Source organism: Triticum aestivum, chromosome 5B, assembly GCF_018294505.1.
Source record: "Triticum aestivum cultivar Chinese Spring chromosome 5B, IWGSC CS RefSeq v2.1, whole genome shotgun sequence".
Classification (NCBI taxonomy): domain Eukaryota; kingdom Viridiplantae; phylum Streptophyta; class Magnoliopsida; order Poales; family Poaceae; genus Triticum; species Triticum aestivum.
In genome coordinates this window covers 665973957-665993200 of record NC_057807.1, presented here as the reverse complement: position 1 = coordinate 665993200, position 19244 = coordinate 665973957, and the positions used below count along the sequence as shown (strand labels likewise).

Genomic DNA, 19244 nt, shown 5'->3' with positions numbered 1-19244 from the left:
CCCCAATATTTTTCACCATGCCGCCCAGCCCTCGTTGTCAAGTCCAGCCACCGGTCACCATGCCGCGTTTTCCCTGCAGCAGCACATGCCGCCGCCACCATGGTTGGAGACCGCCGCCACTTGACCTCCTCTACATATGGCCAGTGAGCCACAAGCACCCCACGCGTCCGGATCCGTCCCGAGCACCGCCACCTCGTCCAGATCCGGCGAGGGATACCATGCCGCCACCCTGGTTTGGCCTCCTACGCGAAGGAGATGCCTGGCGCCGCGCAGCGCAGATCCGGTGGCCCTCGATCCAGCGGCCCTCCTTGATGAGCTTGTGGCGAATCGAGAGCGCGAGGCGTCACCGGAGATGGCTATGGCCATGGCGAATCGAGAGTGCGAGGCGTCACCAGAGATGGCCACGGTGAAGCCGCACCCACCACTATAGTCATCCTTCCAGGCGTCGTCGGCCGCCGCCGGGGGTAGCCTGATGGGCACGGGGCCCAGCAGCGGCGAGCACTGCGGCGAGACGCCTGAGAGGTAGCCCCACATCAGCACCACCTGCTCCTTCCCCTCCTCCCGCACGCCGTCCTCGTCCATCTCCACCTCCCCGCCTGCCCCTACGATGCCCACATCTAATTGCTTTTTTACTTTTTGATTCATGGGTGTCGGTGTAAAATCTAGGAACTGGTTTGTAAATTTTGATTAAAATTGATCTGACATGAAATGTTACGCCACGTGGGCAAAAAAGGGCCCCGGCTGTCATAAACGTGCTCAACCGAGTTAAATCCGCCGATCAGTGTTATTTGCAAAATGTTTACGGTAAACGTGATACTTTCTGTCAAAGAAATATAACATAGTGTTTTCTACAAACCTAGCCCTCAAAGTAATGGTTTTGTGCAATTTACTCTACATAGAAATCACAAGAATGTTAGTCTAGTTGTCGCATGTTTGGGTCAGCCTCGTCTTATTTATATCTCAGTTAGATGCCCGGCCCGAGCGAAATTTTGTAAGCCGAAGTAAGAAAAGCCTAGCTACAAGATTGGCGCCGAACTTGTTTTAGTTTCCAAGGAAATGAACATGTGGAACAAACTATTCCCACCCACAGAGTTAACATTGGTAGATCCGAAGTCGAGCCTGTAGCTAGGATGGCTAGCTCGCCAACTATGGTGCAATAACAAACGGTTGTTGAATTGTGTTGTGTTGAAAGTATGTACCTACCATATACTCAGACACATCGATCGATCTTGGCTAACTTGAAGAAGGAAAGTTTCCGCAAAAAAAAAAGTTGAAGGAGTCACTAGCTGATACAACTCACAGATTGTAGCAACAATGTTCATATTGTATATACCCCATCTAATCATTAATGTAGCAAGAGATCTGGATGGTTCCTTCACTAGTAGAAAACAGGTCTTTGGTCACAGCTCAATATACACATTAGTCCCGGTTGCATCACGAACCGGGAATAATGTGAGCATTAGTCCCGGTTCAAGCGGCTAAGGCGTCGGGAAGGCATTAGTCCCGGTTCAAATGGGACATTTAGTCCCAGTTTGAGACACGAACCGGGACTAAAGAGTGCGATGCCCTTTAGTCCCGGTTCGTGTCCCAAACCAAGACTAAAGGCAACCTTTAGTCTCGGTTTGGGACACGAACCGGGACTAATGCCTCTTTAGTCTTGGTTCGTGTCTCAAACCGGGACTAAAGGTTCAAACTCTCCCCCCTTGTATCGTCTTTTCAGTTTTGTAAAAAACAAAAGAAAATGATAAAAACTTCAAAAATTAAAATCCTTCGAGATGTAGTTATGTTACTACATCTAGTAGTTAGAAAAATTAAAAAAACTTAAATTTGGACATGTTTTGCAAAAAAGTGTTATGAAAAAGTAAAACACGACCATATCTTTTGCATACGATGTCGAAAAAACGCATAATATATTTTAAAAATCAGCACGAAAATCCGCATCCAATTTTGACAGCCATAGGCCTATTTGTAAATTTTTAGAATCCTTAAATTCTGAAAGGAAAAAAGATATGCTCAAATTTCAATTTTTTTGACTTTTTGTTAAATCTGGTCAAACTACTTATTCAAGAAATATTAGTGTTAATAAATAATTATTTTTAGTTTTTTACTTTTGGTCAAACTATGGTCAAATCTAGTCAAACTGTGGTCAAACTACTTATTCAAGAAATATTAGTGTTAATAAATAATTATTGTTAGTTTTTTTTGACTTTTGGTCAAACTATGGTTAAATTATGGTCAAACTACTTATTCAAGAAATATTGATGTTAATAAATAATATTTTTTTAGAATAATAGTTTCGAACTCAAATGGTGCTTAATGCTCAAGTTCAACTCCTAAGGGTTAATAGGATTGACAACTTAGTATTGTCAGGAAAACAACAAGTGTAGATTTGAAAACTAGGGGCAGTAGAACTCGAAAGTTAAGCGTGTTCAGACTGGAGTAGTGAGAGGATGGGTGACCGACCAGGAAGTTAGATGATTTAAAATGAGTAGTTCATAATTGAGCAGTGATTAGAGTGGGTGATTAAAAATTGAATTGTCAAATAATTCAGATATTTGAAAATAAAAAAAATCATAAAAAATTTCAAAACAATTCAGACAACAAACTTTTCAAAAAAAATCCTTTAGTCCCGGTTGATGTTACCAACCGGAACTAAAGGCAGAGCTCCAGAGAGCGGCCACGTGAAGGGCCTTTAGTCCCAGTTCGTAACACAACCGGGACTAAAGGGGAGGGCATTTAGTACCGACCCTTTAGTCCCGGTTTGAAAATAGGGACAAATGGGCCTTACGAACCGGGATAAATGGGCTTTTTTCTACTAGTGCTTTTAGATCCTATGAGTAGAGTGGTCAAAGTCAGGCTACTATAGCGCGTTGACTTAAAAGTGACCAAGTCAGCGAATCCTGAGCCTATATACAAATACTACAGCAGTGAGCACTGGGCAGTAGCCCAGTGGCAAGGTCGCTATGGCGCACCTTGCAGACCGGAATTCGACTTCCGTCAGGCAGTGACGAATTTCTACGATCTCATCTGGGTGGGCTTCTTCTATAAAAATATGTCATGTGTGCTAGTGCCATGAATCTCATATTTTTAAATATACTACAGCAGTATTGTATGTCATATAGACGTACATAGGTGTGAGAATGCATAAAAAAGGTTGGCCCAAGGACAGAAAGTTGTCGCAATGCATTGCGCGCCACATGCATGCATGCGTGCCCTCGATCGATCTTCCAGCTGTAGCACCAAAAATCAAAGAATGAAACGGTGCTAGCTAATGTACACATCTTCCGGCCATAGTATATCTGATCTGAACTGCATCATACGCATGCATGCAGATGCAGTTCTCTATCACATCGCGTTGCATCATCTCCATCTCCGTGTGAGGCCAAGTGGAGCGTGCATCTGCAAGAGGACGCACCGTCTCCGCCCGTCGGTCCGGTGGATGATGGCGCTCAAAGACTTTGGATCATATCGATCGTGAGGGACCACGTGCACCTGCCGGACGAATGCATGCATGCAGGCATGAAAGACGTGCTTAATTCGCCGCACCGCGCAAAGCCAGAGGGACATCCTAAGGATTTTTTTGAGAGAAATGTATTTGATATGGGCCGTGCGAGAGGCAATGTTTTCGCGCATGTGCCAGCCGTGGAGAGTCAGTCATCTCTGCATACGACGATGGCTGGCGTACTGCGGCGGTGTTAATCATAGTGAGCGCACTGAATGCATGTACACATAGTACATAGGAGTACGTTGCCGCTCCTACTAATACTATTGTCGTCATATGCACAAGTCAGCAACGACTTTGGTGGCAAGCATGGGTGCATGACGCTCCATCATCGTCGTCTGATCCAAATTTGGTTGAAGCCCGACGACGGTCAGCTCTTTCGGATGTATCAGGCATATACTACCTCGGCTCCTAAGTCCTAAATACATGGCCCTCTAGACCACATGATACATGTGGTAAGCAATTCAAACTATTCGTAAAAAGAGAGAGAAATCAGAGGATAATGACTTCTTTTAATTAAAAGATGGTCTCTTAACGCAACTAGATGATGCACCGCGTGTTGCTGCGCGAATCTTTAATAAAAATATATGTTAAAACCTAACACTATTGGAAGACAAATTTAAATTGCCCCCGGTTTATATTTTTTTTAAAATAAAGCAGGTGATGAAATGTTGTATGAAAAGAAAAAAGATGTTGGATTGAAGTCAATGGGGTGCCTACATAAAAAGTATGCAAGATGACCTACATATATTTGTTCCAAGCCGGCACGCCTATGCCCACATAAAAATTAGTTAAACAAATCATGATTGCATGGATAGATTAGTATACAAATTGTAACTTACCACATGCATGACTTGATGATGTGGCATACTTTGCATGAAGAGAAAAAATAGGTAGTGATTGAGCAATCCAGTGCCTTGGTTAGTTTGATCGGATGGTCAAGGATCACAAATTGCTTTGAGAGGCCATAGGTGGCTGAGTTATACTGTTTTTTAATTAGTGCACAAATTATAATTTATGACTATGCATGACTTGATGGTGTGGCATAGCGGCACGAAGTGGAAAAGTAGGTAGTGGATTGCAACTATTTAAGAATAGAGGATGTCTCGCACCACATATTTAGGTGTAGCTAGTTATGGAAGATAAAACAAAGGGACAACCCATTATACACACATTTTTATTGTCATCTCTAAATTACGTGAAAACGTCAGATATAATTTTCTATCAACCAATGTATACCCTAAACTTATATATATTTTGTTTTCACGTGATACCCAAAATATAATTTTCTATCAACCAATGTATACCCTAAAATATAATTTTCACGTAATTTAGAGATGACAATTATATTTTGGGTATCAACCAATTTTCTATCAACCAATGTATACCCTAAACTTATACAAACACGGCCTCATTTAATATTTTGTTTTTATTTCATATACACAACAACTCACTACTGGTTTGCTTTGACTACCGTACCTAACTACTACTAAGAATTGTTTTTGATGTGACACCTTAAATCTTATTTAATGAGGAAAGCGAATTAGTGTCTTAATCTAGACATAATTCCCTCCAAATGCATATATATGGAGCACACACTCTTTACGCATTATGATGACTCTGCTAGAGTCGTCTTAAGGCCGTGTTTGGCAGCTAAGTGTATTTATATCTTCTGTAGAATATCATGTTTTTTAGAAACTATAGTCTTAAAAATATTATTGTGTCTGGCATTAACAAATACCATATTTTATAAATCGTACTATCTCCAACGAGTAGTATCTTGGCAGTATTTTAAAAGGGGCTTGAGCTCCTTTTTCTTCTTCTAAAAAAAATAATGGTTTTTAGAAACTGGAATATTCATTGCTCAGATATTGGAATACCGGGGGTTTACATTACCATGGTTTAAAAAATACATTGCTCTGAATCTAAGCGATACAACCTATAAAAACAGTTGTACGTGGATGCATATTTAATGCATATCCTACGGCGTACGGAAACCGTTAAAGAAGTTATATCTACATTAAGATACATGCTAATAAAGATAGTATACAAGCTATAGTATCAAAGAAGTTGTATCTACACTAGATATGCTGCATTTAGACCTTTAGGCAGTGGCGGAGCTTGGTGCAAGTCTGAGGGGACCGTGCCCCCCCCCCCCCCCCCCCAGCCCAAGGCAAAAAAAATTGTTTTTTATTAATAATAAATGATAATCCATTTATTCCAAAACTAATAAAGGTAACTTGAAATTTTGAAAAATGGGAAGGACGCTATGAGTAGCAGCATCCAACTTAGCCGCTATTGTGAACCATGTCCAAGTCAAGACGCTAGTGTTAGCCGCGTCCAATGTATGATTGAACGAACCCAGCCCAGGAACCTCTAAATCGGCTTTTCCCAACCTAATCCGCTTGCTTGTCCAAAGAAATGTCGATTGGTGATCATAACGGCGAGCGGCCGGTGAGACGGTGTCTCTCTTGTGATGATCGCATCGTCGGCTGTAATCTCCCGAATGCAGCCCGCCAGACGAACGTCGTACTCATGCTATGGCCAGGCATGCTAAAGCGGAACGAGCAGCACAAGAACAACAACTGAGAAAGAAGGTGCATGCCTGATGAAACTAAAGACGGCCCGAGCAACACAAATTCGGAAGAGACGACACAATTGGTTGGACCCGCAAGTCAATGAGACCTTCCACTTGTTGGGGAACGTAGTAATTTCAAAAAAAAATCCTACGCACACGCAAGATCATGGTGATGCATAGCAACGAGAGGGGAGAGCGTTGTCTACATACCCTTGTAGACCGTAAGCGGAAGCGTTAGCACAACGTGGTTGATGTAGTCGTACGTCTTCACAATCCGACCGATCAAGTACCAAACGTACGACACCTCGGAGTTCAGCACACGTTCAGCCCGATGACGTCCCTCGAACTCCGATCCAGCTGAGTTTTGATGGAGAGTTTCGTCAGCATGACGGCGTGGTATGATGATGTTCTACCGGCGCAGGGTTTCGCCTAAGCACCGCTACAATGGTGGAAGGGGGCACTGCACACGGCTAAAAGATCAAACGATCAATTGTTGTGTCTCTAGGGTGCCCCCCTGCCCCCGTATATAAAGGAGCAAGGGGGGGTGCGGCTAGCCAAGGGGAGAGGCACGCCGGGAGGAGTCCTACTCCCACCGGGAGTAGGACTCCTCCCCCCTTTCCTAGTTGGATTAGGACTTGGGAGGGAGGAAAGAGAAGGGAGAGAGGAAGGAGGGGGGGGGGGGGGCGCCGTCCCCCTCTCCTTGTCCTATTCGGACTAGGGGGGAGGGGCGCGCAGCCCAGCCCTGGCCGCCTCTCCTCTTCTCCGTAAAGGCCCACTAAGGCCCATTAACCTCCTGGGGGGTTCCGGTAACCACCCGGTACTCCGGTAAAATCCCGATTTCACCCGGAACACTTCCAATATCCAAACATAAGCTTCCAATATATCAATCTTCATGTCTCGACCATTTGGAGACTCCTCGTCATGTCTGTGAACACATCCTGGACTCCGAACAACCTTCGGTACATCAAAACATATAAACTCATAATATAACTATCATCGTAACGTTAAGCGTGCGGACCCTATGGGTTCGAGAACTATGTAGACATGATCGAGACACGTCTCCGGTCAATAACCAATAGCGGAACCTGGATGCTCATATTGGTTCCCACATATTCTATGAAGATCTTTATCGGTCAGACCGCATAACAACATACGTTGTTCCCTTTGTCATCGGTATGTTACTTGCCGAGATTCGATCGTCAGTATCTCAATACCTAGTTCAATCTCGTTACCGGAAAGTCTCTTTACTCGTTCCGTAATACATCATCCCGCAACTAACTCATTAGTTGCAATGCTTGCAAGGCTTAAGTGATGTGTATTACCCAGAGGGCCTAGATATACCTCTCCGACAATCGGAGTGACAAATCCTAATCTCGAAATACGCTAACCCAACATGTACCTTCGGAGACACCTGTAGAGCACCTTTATAATCACCCAGTTATGTTGTGATGTTTGGTAGCACACAAAGTGTTCCTCCAGTAAACGGGAGTTGCATAATCTCATAGTCATGGGAACATGTATAAGTCATGAAGAAAGCAACATCAACATACTAAACGATCGTGTGCTAAGCTAACGGAATGGGTCATGTCAATCACATCATTCTCCTAATGATGTGACCCCGTTAATCAAAGACAACTCATGTCTATGGCTGGGAAACATAACCATCAATGATCAACGAGCTAGTCAAGTAGAGGCATACTAGTGACAATCTGTTTGTCTATTTATTCACACATGTATTATGTTTCCGGTTAATACAATTCTAGCATGAATAATAAACATTTATCATGATATAAGAAAATAAATAATAACTTTATTATTACCTCTAGGGCATATTTCCTTCAGTCTCCCACCTGCACTAGAGTCAATAATCTAGTTCACATCACCATGTGATTTAACACCAATATCCACATCTGTATGTGGTTAACACCCATAGTTCACATCGTCATGTGACCAACACCCGAAGGGTTTACTAGAGTCAATAATCTAGTTCACATCGCTATGTGATTAACACCCAAAGAGTACTAAGGTATGATCATGTTTTGCTCGTGAGAGAAGTTTAGTCAACGGGTCTGTCACATTCAGAGCCGTATGTATCTTGCAAATATTCTATGTCTACAATGCTCTGCACTGAGCTACTCTAGCTAATTGCTCCCATTTTCAATATGTATCCAGATTGAGACTTAGAGCCATCTGGATCGGTGTAAAAGCTTGCATCAGTGTAACTCTTTACGACGAACTCTTTTATCACCTCCATAATCGAGAAACATCTCCTTAGTCCTCACTAAGGATATTCTTGACCGCTGTCCAGTGATCTACTCTTAGATCAAAATTGTATTCCTTTGCTAAACTCAGAGCAAGGTATACAATAGGTATGGTACATAACATAGCATACTTTATAGAACCTATGACTGAGGCATAGTGAATGACTTTTTCATTCTCTTTCTATTTTCTGCCATGGTCGGGTTTTGAGTCTTACTCAACTTCATACCTTTGCATCACAGACAAAAACTCTTTCTTTGACTGTTCCATCTTGAACTACTTCAAAATCTTGTCAAGGTATGTACTAATTGAAAATCTTATCAAGCGTCTTGATCTATCTCAATAGATCTTGATGCTCAATATGTAAGTAGCTTTGTTGAGGTCTTTCTTTTGAAAAACTCTTATTCAAGTATCCTTTTATGCTATCCAGAAATTCTATATCATTTCCAATCAACAATATGTCATCCACATATAATATTAGAAATGCTACAGAGCTCCCACTCACTTTCTTGTAAATACAGGCCTTTCTAAAAGTCTGTATAAAACCATATGCTTTGATCAACTCAACAAAGCATATATTCCTACTCCGAGATGCTTGCACCAGTCCATTGATGGATCGCCGGAGCTTGCACATTTTGTTAGCATCTTTAGGATTGACAAAACCTTCTGGTTGCATCATATACAACTCTTTTTTAAGAAATCCATTAAGGAATGTAGTTTTGTAATCCATTTGCCAGATTTCATAAAATGTGGCAATTGCTAACATGATTCGGACAGACTTAAGCATCGTTACGAGTGAGAAAATATCATTGTATTCAACATTTTGAACTTGTCGAAAACCTTTCGCAACAAGTCGAGCTTTGTAGATAGTAACACTACTATCAGCGACCGTCTTCCTCTTGAAGATCCATTTATTTTCTATGGCTTGCCGATCATCGGGCAAGACAACCAAAGTCCATACTTTGGTCTTATACATGGATCCCATCTCAGATTTCATGGCCTCAAGCCATTTTGCGGAATCTGGGCTCATCATCACTTCCTCATAGTTCATAGGTTCATCATGGTCTAGTAACATGACTTCAGAATAGGATTATCGTACCACTCTGGTGCGGATCTTAATCTGGAAGATCTACAAATTTTGGTAGTAACTTGATCTAAAGTTTCATGATCATCATCATTAGCTTCCTCACTAATTGGTGTAGGAATCACTGGAACTAATTTCTGTGATGAACTACTTTCCAATTCGGGAGAAGGTACAATTACCGTATCAAGCTCTACTTTCCTCCCACTAACTTCTTTCGAGAGAAACTCCTTCTCTAGAAAGGATCCATCTTAGCAACGAATATTTTGCCTTCGGATCTATGATAGAAGGTGTACCCAACAGTTTCCTTTGGGTATTCTATGAAGACACAGTTCTTCGATTTGGGTTCGAGCTTATCAGGTTGAAACTTTTTCACATAAGCATCGTAGCCCCAAACTTTAAGAAATGATAACTTTGGTTTCTTGCCAAACCACAGTTCATAAGGCGTCGTCTCATAGGATTTTGATGGTGCCCTATTTAAACGTGAATACAGCTATCTCTAATTCATAACCCCAAAACGATATTGGTAAATCGGTAAGAGACATCATTGATCGCACCATATCAAATAAAGTGCAGTTATGACGTTCGGACGCACCGTTATGCTGCGGTGTTCCAGGTGGCATGAGTTTGTGAAACTATTCCACATTATTTTGACTGAAGGCCAAACTCGTAACTCAAATATTCATCTCCACGATCAGATCATAGAAACTTTACTTTCTTGTTACGATGATTTTCCACTTCACTCTGAAATTCTTTGAACCTTTCAACTGTTTCAGACTTATGTTTCATCAAGTAGATATACACATATCTGCTCAAATCATCTGTGAAGGTCAGAAAATAATGATACCCGCCACGAGCATCAACACTCATTGGACCGCATACATCGGTATGCATTATTTCCAACAAGTCAGTAGCTCGTTCCATTGTTCCGGAGAACAGAGTTTTAGTCATCTTGCCCAAAAGGCACGATTCGCAAGCATCAAATGATTCATAATCAAGTGATTACAAAAGTCCATCTTTATGGAGTTTTTCATGCGCTTTACACCGATATGACCCAAACGGCAGTGCCACAAATAATTTGCACTATCATTATCAACTTTGCATCTTTTGGCATCAATATTATGAATATGTGTATCACTATGATCGAGATCCAACAAACTATTTTCATTGGGTGTATGACCATCGAAGGTTTTATTCATGTAAACAGAACAACAATTATTCTCTGATTTTAAATGAATAACCGTATTGCAATAAACATGATCAAATCATATTCATGCTCAATGCAAACGCCAAATAACATTTATTTAGGTTTAACACTAATCCTGAAAGTATAGGGAGTGTGCGATGATGATCATATCAATCTTGGAATCACTTCCAACACACATCATCACTTCACCCTCAACTAGTCTCTGTTTATTCTGTAACTCCTGTTTCGAGTTACTAATCTTAGCAACCGAACAAGTATCAAATACTCAGGGGCTACTATAAACACTAGCAAGGTACACATCAATAACATGTATATCAAATATACCCTTGTTCACTTTGCCATCCTTCTTATCCACCAAATATTCAGGGTATTTCCACTTCCAGTGACCATTTCCTTTGCAATAGAAGCACTTAGTTTCAGGCTTTGGTCCAGCTTTGGGCTTCTTCACGGGAGTGACAACTTGCTTGCCATTCTACATGAAGTTCCCTTTCTTTGCCCTTTTCTTGAAACTAGTGGTCTTATCAATCATCAACACTTGATGCTCTTTTCTTGATTTCTACCTTCATCGATTTCAGCATCACGAAGAGCTCGGGAATCGTTTTCGTCATCCCTTGCATTATAGTTCATCACGAAGTTCCAGTAACTTGGTGATGGTGACTAGAGAACTCTGCCAATCACTATCTTATCTAGAAGATTAACTCCCACTTGATTCAAGCGATTGTAGTACTCAGACAATCTAAGCACTTGCTCACTAGTTGAGCAATTCTCCTCCATCTTTTAGGCGAAGTATTTGTCAGAGGTCTCATACCTCTTGACATGGGCATGAATCTAAAATATCAATTTCATCTCATGGAACATCTCATATGTTTCGTGACGTTTCAAAAACATTTTTGTAGTCCCGGTTCTAAGCCATAAAGCATGGTGCACAAAACTATCAAGTAGTCATCATATTGAGCTAGCCAAATGTTCATAACGTCTGCATCTGCTCCTGCAACAGGTCTGTCACCTAGCTGTGCATCAAGGACATAATTCTTCTGTGCAACAATGAGGATTAACCTCAGATCACGGACCAAGTCCGCATCAATTCTACTAACATCTTTCAACATAGTTTTTCTCTAGGAACATATAAAAAAACATAGGGAAGCTATAACGCGAGCTATTGATCTACAACACAATTTGCAAAATACTACCAGGACTAAGTTCATGATAAATTAAATTTCAATTAATCATATTACTTAAGAACTCCCACTTAGATAGACATCCCTCTAATCTTCTAAGTGATCACGTGATCCAAATCAACTAAACCATGTCCGATCATCACGTGAGATGGAGTAGTTTCAATGGTGAACATCACTATGTTGATCATATCTACTATATGATTCATGCTCGACCTTTCGGTCTCCGTGTTCCGAGGCCATATCTGTTATATGCTAGGCTCGTCAAGTTTAACCTGAGTATTCTGCGTGTGCAACTGTTTTGCACCCGTTGTATTTGAACGTAGAACCTATCACACCCGATCATCACGTTGTGTCTCAGCATGAAGAACTTTCGCAACGGTGCATACTCAGGGAGAACACTTATACTTTGATAATTTAGTGAGGGATCATCTTATAATGCTATCATCAATCAAAGCAATGATAAGATGCATAAAAGATAAACATCACATGCAATCAATATAAGTGATATGATATGGCCATCATCATCTTGTGCTTGTGATCTCCATCTTCGAAGCACCGTCATGATCACCATCATCACCGGCGCGACACCTTGATCTCCATCGTAGCATCGTTGTCATCTCGCCAATCTTATGCTTCTACGACTATCGCTACCGCTTAGTGATAAAGTAAAGCATTACAGGGCGATTGCATTGCATACAATAAAACGACAACCATATGGCTCCTGCTAGTTGCTGATAACTCAGTTACAAAACATGATCATCTCATACAATAAAATTTAGCATCATGTCTTGACTGTATCACATCACAGCATGCTCTGCAAAAACAAGTTAGACGTCCTCTACTTTGTTGTTGCAAATTTTACGTGGCTGTTGTGGGCTGAGCAAGAACCGTTCTTACCTACGCATCAAAACCACAACGATAGTTTGTCAAGTTGGTGCTATTTTAACCTTCGCAAGGACCGGGCATAGACACACTCGGTTCAACTAAAGTTGGAGAAACTGACACCCGCCAGCCACCTATGTGCAAAGCACGTCGGTAGAACTAGTCTCGCGTAAGCATACGCGTAATGTCGTTCTGGACTGCTTCATCCAACAATACCGCCGAACCAAAGTATGACATGTTGGTAAGCAGTATGACTTGTATCGCCCACAACTCACTTGTGTTCTACTCGTGCATATGCCATCTACGCATAAAACCAGGCTCGGATGCCACTGTTGGGGAACGTAGTAATTTCAAAAAATTTCCTACGCACACGCAAGATCATGGTGATGCATAGCAACGAGAGGGGAGAGTGTTATCTACATACCCTTGTAGACCGTAAGCGGAAGCATTAGCACAACGTGGTTGATTTAGTCGTACGTCTTCACGATCCGACCAATCAAGTACCGAACGTATGGCACCTTCGAGTTCAGCACGCGTTCAGCCCGATGACGTCCCTTGAACTCTGATCTAGCCGAGTGTTGAGGGAGAGTTTCGTCAGCACGACGGCGTGGTGACGATGATGATGTTCTACCAACGCAGGGCTTCGCCTAAGCACCGCTACAGTATTATCAAGGTGGACTATGGTGGAGGGGGGCACCGCACACGGCTAAAAGATCAAACGATCAATTGTTGTGTCTCTAGGGTGCCCCCTGCCCCCGTATATAAAGGAGCAAGGGGGGTGCGGCCGACCAAGGGGGGAGGCGCGCCGGGAGGAGTCCTACTCCCACCGGGAGTAGGACTCCCCCCCTTTCCTAGTTGGATTAGGACTTGGGAGGGGGGAAAGAGGAGGGAGAGAGGACGGAAGGGGGGGGGCGCCGCCCCCCTCTCCTTTTCCTATTCGGACTAGGGAGGAGGGGCGCGCGGCCCAGCCCTGGCCGCCTCTCCTCTTCTCCGTAAAGGCCCACTAAGGCCCATTAACCTCCCGGGGGGTTCCGGTAACCACCCGGTACTCCGGTAAAATCACGATTTCACCCGGAACGCTTCCGATATCCAAACATAGGCTTCCAATATATCAATCTTCATGTCTAGACCATTTTGAGACTCCTCGTCATGTCCGTGATCACATCCGGGACTCCAAAAAACCTTCGGTAAATCAAAACATATAAACTCATAATATAACTATCATCGTAACGTTAAGCGTGCGGACCCTACGGGTTCGAGAACTATGTAGACATGATCGAGACACGTCTCCGGTCAATAACCAATAGCGGAACCTGGATGCTCATATTGGTTCCCACATATTCTACGAAGATCTTTATCGGTCAGACCGCATAACAACATACGTTGTTCCCTTTGTCATCGGTATGTTACTTGCCCGAGATTCGATCGTCAGTATCTCAATACCTAGTTCAATCTCGTTACCGGCAAGTCTCTTTACTTGTTCCGTAATACATCATCCCGCAACTAACTCATTAGTTGCAATGCTTGCAAGGCTTAAGTGATGTGTATTACCGAGAGGGCCCAGAAATACCTCTCCGACAATCGGAGTGACAAATCCTAATCTCGAAATACGCCAACCCAACATGTACCTTCGGAGACACCTGTATAGCACCTTTATAATCACCCAGTTACTTTGTGACGTTTGGTAGCACACAAAGTGTTCCTCCGATAAACGGGAGTTGCATAATCTCATAGTCATAGGAACATGTATAAGTCATGAAGAAAGCAACAACAACATACTAAACGATAGTGTGCTAAGCTAACGGAATGAGTCATGTCAATCACATCATTCTCCTAATGATGTGACCCCGTTAATCAAATGACAACTCATGTCTATGGCTAGGAAACATGACCATCAATGATCAACGAGCTAGTCAAGTAGAGGCATACTAGTGACAATCTGTTTGTCTATGTATTGACACATGTATTATGTTTCCGGTTAATACAATTCTAGCATGAATAATAAACATTTATCATGATATTAGGAAATAAATAATAACTTTATTATTGCCTCTAGGGCATATTTCCTTCACCACTCCCTTCAAGCGTACCCTGGCAATGAGTGAGTCAGATTCTTAGAAGAGGGACACGCAAGTTAACTGTGTTATTGATGTGGCTATTTGAAGTGACACTCTTATTCTTATAGCTTATATGAAGGGATCATGAAACGAATTGAAGGACCTTGATAAGGGAGCATAATTAGCTGATCCCCTAAAACCAGTTAGAGGAGTAAAAACCCGGTTTTGCTCCTCTAACCGGGACCTAGCTTATCACTTAATTCCTATAATGGAGTACATATTTTACTCCTTGCGCAGCCGAGCACCTAACCTTACTCAAACGCTCCGTCGTGGCGTAAAAGCACACCACCGACCCCCCAAATTTTAGTGAAGTAAAAATAGTTCACTAAGCTTTACTTCGCGGTTTAGTCCAATATATTTACGGGATCGACTAGAGATGGTCTTGGCTCTTTTCCTCCTGACCTCTCCTCTCTAGTATTTCCCCTCATGTAATCAGACATGATACTTGAGTGAATCAATACATGAGAACAGTAATCCCCTGTTTGTGACATCAGCCGAGATTGCTTTCCGCACAGCAAGGACAGGGAGCAATGATTGCAAGCGAATTAGGTTTTACAGGTCACAGAACTCCATAGATCAATTGGAAACAACTCAGTTCAGTTCAATTAGAGCAGTGCCCGAACCACATAACTAGACGTTGTTAGCAATAGCATCCAGACATGGACATGGTTGTTAATGGCGTCCAGGTATGGACGTTGTTGTTCATGGTGTCCTTCCTATTTTTAAAATTTTCACGTACCCTTTACTAGTTTTGGAGTTACCGAATTATTAATTATCAAGTATAAAAAAATCAGCAAAATAATGAAGAAAAAAAATACTATGCATAGCTTAGATTTGGAAAAATAATAATTCTTTGCCCTTCTAGTTGTTCACATTTTCGCTTTGGCCCCTTGAAATTCTTGTCACGCTCCGCCACTGCTCTCTACTCCCTCCGTCCGCGAATAAGTGTACATCTAGCTTTTGTCTTAAGTCAAAGTTTTAAAACTTTGACCAACTTTCTAAGGAAAAGTAGAAGCATTTATGGCACTAAATTAGTATTACTAGATCTGTTTTAAAATGTACTTTGATAAAATACCAATTTGATGCCATATATGTTATTACTATTTTTTATAAAGTTGGTCAAAATTTTAAAACTTTGACTTAGAATAAAAGGTAGATGTACACTTATTCGTGGACGGAGGGAGTAGGTGTGATGTGAGTGTGAGTTGTGACACACCTCTGAAAATAAACAAAACAAAATGGCCAACAAATTCCTCAAATCGATTCATTCCCTCAAGAACTTTGATAAAAATCACAAAAACGAGGCCTCCTTTCGTGGATTCGATATGCGCGCGTGCACACACAAACACACACACACACACACGGAGAGAGTATCTCCACAGCGACGTGGCCTTTCTTCCCCCAACTTCCCCTGCCTGCCCCCCTCCATCCATGTCCCACGCGCGCGGCTATATAACCCGACCTCTTTTCCTCCGAGCCTCACACCAAGAACCACACATCCAAGAGCGCAGTAGAGCGAGTCCTTTTGGTTAGTTTGGACTTTGGAGAGAGGTTGATTCGGTGATGAGGAAGCAGCAGGGTTTAAGCGGCGGCCATGGCGTCGACGTTGACGATGAGGAGTGGGACAAATGGGTGGATGACTCCTCCGTCGACCACCGCGGCCGCCCGCCCCTCCGCGCCGCCACCGGCTCATGGAGAGCCGCCATGTTCATCATCCGTAAGCTCCCTCCTCAAACTGCTCTGTTTCTGTCTCTGTTGTCTGTTCGTTTGGTTGATGGCAGATCTTGTTGTATGGTGTTGCCAGTGATCGAGTTCAGTGAGCGGCTGAGCTACTTCGGCATCGCCACGAGCCTCATGATCTACCTCACCAAGGTGCTGCACCAGGACATGAAGGTCGCCGCCGAAAACTCCCAGTACTGGATGAGCGTCACCACCCTCATGCCGCTCCTCGGCGGCTTCCTCGCCGACGCCTACCTCGGCCGCTTCCGCACCGTGCTCCTCTCCACCGTTGTCTACCTCCTCGGCCTCGTCCTGCTCGCGGTGGCGCAGCTGGCGCCGGGCCTCAGGCCGAGCGGTGGCTCCGTGCCGCGGGTCCACGAGACGCTCTTCTTCGTCGGGATCTACCTCGTGTCCGTCGGCACCGGCGGCCACAAGCCGGCTCTCGAGAGCTTCGGCGCCGACCAGTTCGACGACGGCCACGCCGGCGAGCGGCTGCAGAAGATGTCCTACTTCAACTGGTGGAACTGCGCGCTCTGCTCCGGAGTGCTGCTCGGGGTCACCGTGGTTGTCTACGTCCAGGAGCGTCTCGGATGGGGCGCCGCCACCGTGCTCCTCGCCGCCGTCATGGGCTGCTCCCTCGTCGTCTACCTCGCGGGTTGGCGGACCTACCGGTACAGGGTGCCGCAGGGCAGCCCCCTGACGCCGTTGCTGCGAGTTGCCGTGGCCGCGGTCATGAAGCGGCGCCTTCAGCTGCCAGCCGACGCCGGCCAGCTGTACGAGGAGAACGACGGCAAGAAGAGGCTGCTCTGCCACACCGACCAGCTCCGGTGTCTCGACAAGGCGGCAATCTTTGAGCATGGTGGCGAGGTCTGGCGCGGGGCGTGGCGTCTGGCGACGGTGACGCAGGTGGAGGAGACGAAGCTGGTGGTGTCGATGGTGCCCATCTGGGTGGCCACGCTCCCGTTCGGCATGGCGGCGGCGCAGGTGTCCACCTTCTTCATCAAGCAGGGCATGGCCATGGACCGCCACCTCGGCCCACACTTCGTGCTCCCGCCGGCGTCCGTCTTCGCGCTGGCCGCCGTGGCCATGATCGCCACCGTGGCGCTCGTCGACAAGCTGCTCGAGCCGTGCCTACGCCGCGCGACGGGCGCCGAGCGCGGGATCAGCGTCCTCAGGCGCATCGGCGTCGGCATGGCGTTCGCCGTGGTGGCGATGGCCATGGCCGCCGTCGTAGAGCGGCGCCGCCTCGACTCCAAGGTCACCATGTCGGTGTTCTGGCTGGTGCCGCAGTTCGCGCTGATGGGCGTCGGCGACGGGTTCGCGCTGGTGGGGCTCCAGGAGTACTTCTACGACCAGATGCCGGACACGATGCGCAGCCTGGGCATCGGGCTGTACCTGAGCGTGATCGGCGCCGGGAGCTTCCTGAGCAGCCAGCTGATCGCGGCGGCGAGCCGCCTGAGCTCGCACGGCGGGCGGCGGGACGGGTGGTTCGGCAAGGACCTGAGCCGGAGCAGGCTGGACCTCTTCTACTGGCTGCTGGCCGGCATCTCCGCCGCCAACCTGGGCTTCTACGTGCTCGTTGCCACCCGGTACTCGTACAAGCAGCAGACGGTGAAGGCCGGCAGGGTCGGCGCGGAGAAGGACGTTGCCGGCATCAATAGTCCGTATAATCACAAGTGCGTACAGCAGGGGAGCGCTTTTGGTGTATGACATACAGTAACAGTGAAGCACCAACATCATCAACATTTTAACCACCAGAGGAAGATGGGCAGGCATTAGCAGAGAAGGAAGGGTTGTCCTTCCTCGAGACCTCAGCGCTGGAAGCCTTGAACGTTGATGAGAAGGCGTTTCAGACCATTCTTTCCTACATCCATCAGATCATAAGCAAGAAGGTGCTCCCTGCCCATGGCCTCGGACTCAAGAAACCACTATCAATGTTGCCGATTCATCCGGCAACACCAAGAAAGGGTGCTGTTCAACCTAAGTGTGAACAGAGAAGTGGTGATAGAGCATCTCTAACTCACCCCCTATAAATTTAGAGCCCCGCAAATTTAGTGGAGTAAATGGCGGAGTATCCTTTACAGGAGTATATGTGCTCTTCTAAAATACTAGTACGGTTTCTGACCAGACCCCTAAACTTAACTCCTTAAAAAATGAACACAAATTCGATGTAAATTTGATCAAATTAGTCCATCAAACTTGATTCAAACTCGATTGAACATTAAACTAAATATAAAGATTACATAAAAACGAAACAAACTACTCTCGTCGCTATCTTTTTTTTTATCAAAGAAGGGCTTGCCCCTTCCGATTTTCATTACTAAAAACCACATCAGTTCACACAAGAAGTTCAGCATCACTCCGGCCTAACATGAACGCTCTCGTCGCTATCTGTGATCTCGGCCATCATCCTATCCCATTTCTCGTCGGGCATGGGGCCGGTGCCCTCCACTATTACAGATACATGACCCTCATCTTCTTGAATTCAAGGGAAGGTGACCACTTTATATTATGTATGTATACACACATGTTTTTATGAGCATGCAATATTTAAGGAACTCCCCTCCCTCCCTCCTGCGTCGTCTCCTCTGAGACGACTCGAGGGCAACCCTAGTGACGTTGACTCGTTCTCTTCCCTCTCTCCCTCCCCTCCATCGCTACCAGAGGGGCTCTTGGCGCTCGCGCGCGGCCCCAGTCGGGGGCGCACGACGTGGCTTGGGC

The 19244-nt window shown here is 44.8% G+C and overlaps 1 protein-coding gene across 1 annotated transcript; it reads left to right on the top strand.

The window, feature by feature from the left end:
- Positions 1-16294: 16294 nt before the first annotated feature.
- Positions 16295-18660, top strand: LOC123117523 (protein NRT1/ PTR FAMILY 5.6). The gene is made up of 2 exons (XM_044538259.1): positions 16295-16521; positions 16609-18660. Exons 1-2 carry the CDS (start codon positions 16368-16370, stop codon positions 18231-18233), a joined length of 1779 nt encoding a protein of 592 aa, XP_044394194.1. The 5' UTR covers positions 16295-16367; the 3' UTR covers positions 18234-18660.
- The last annotated feature ends 584 nt before the right edge of the window (positions 18661-19244 follow it).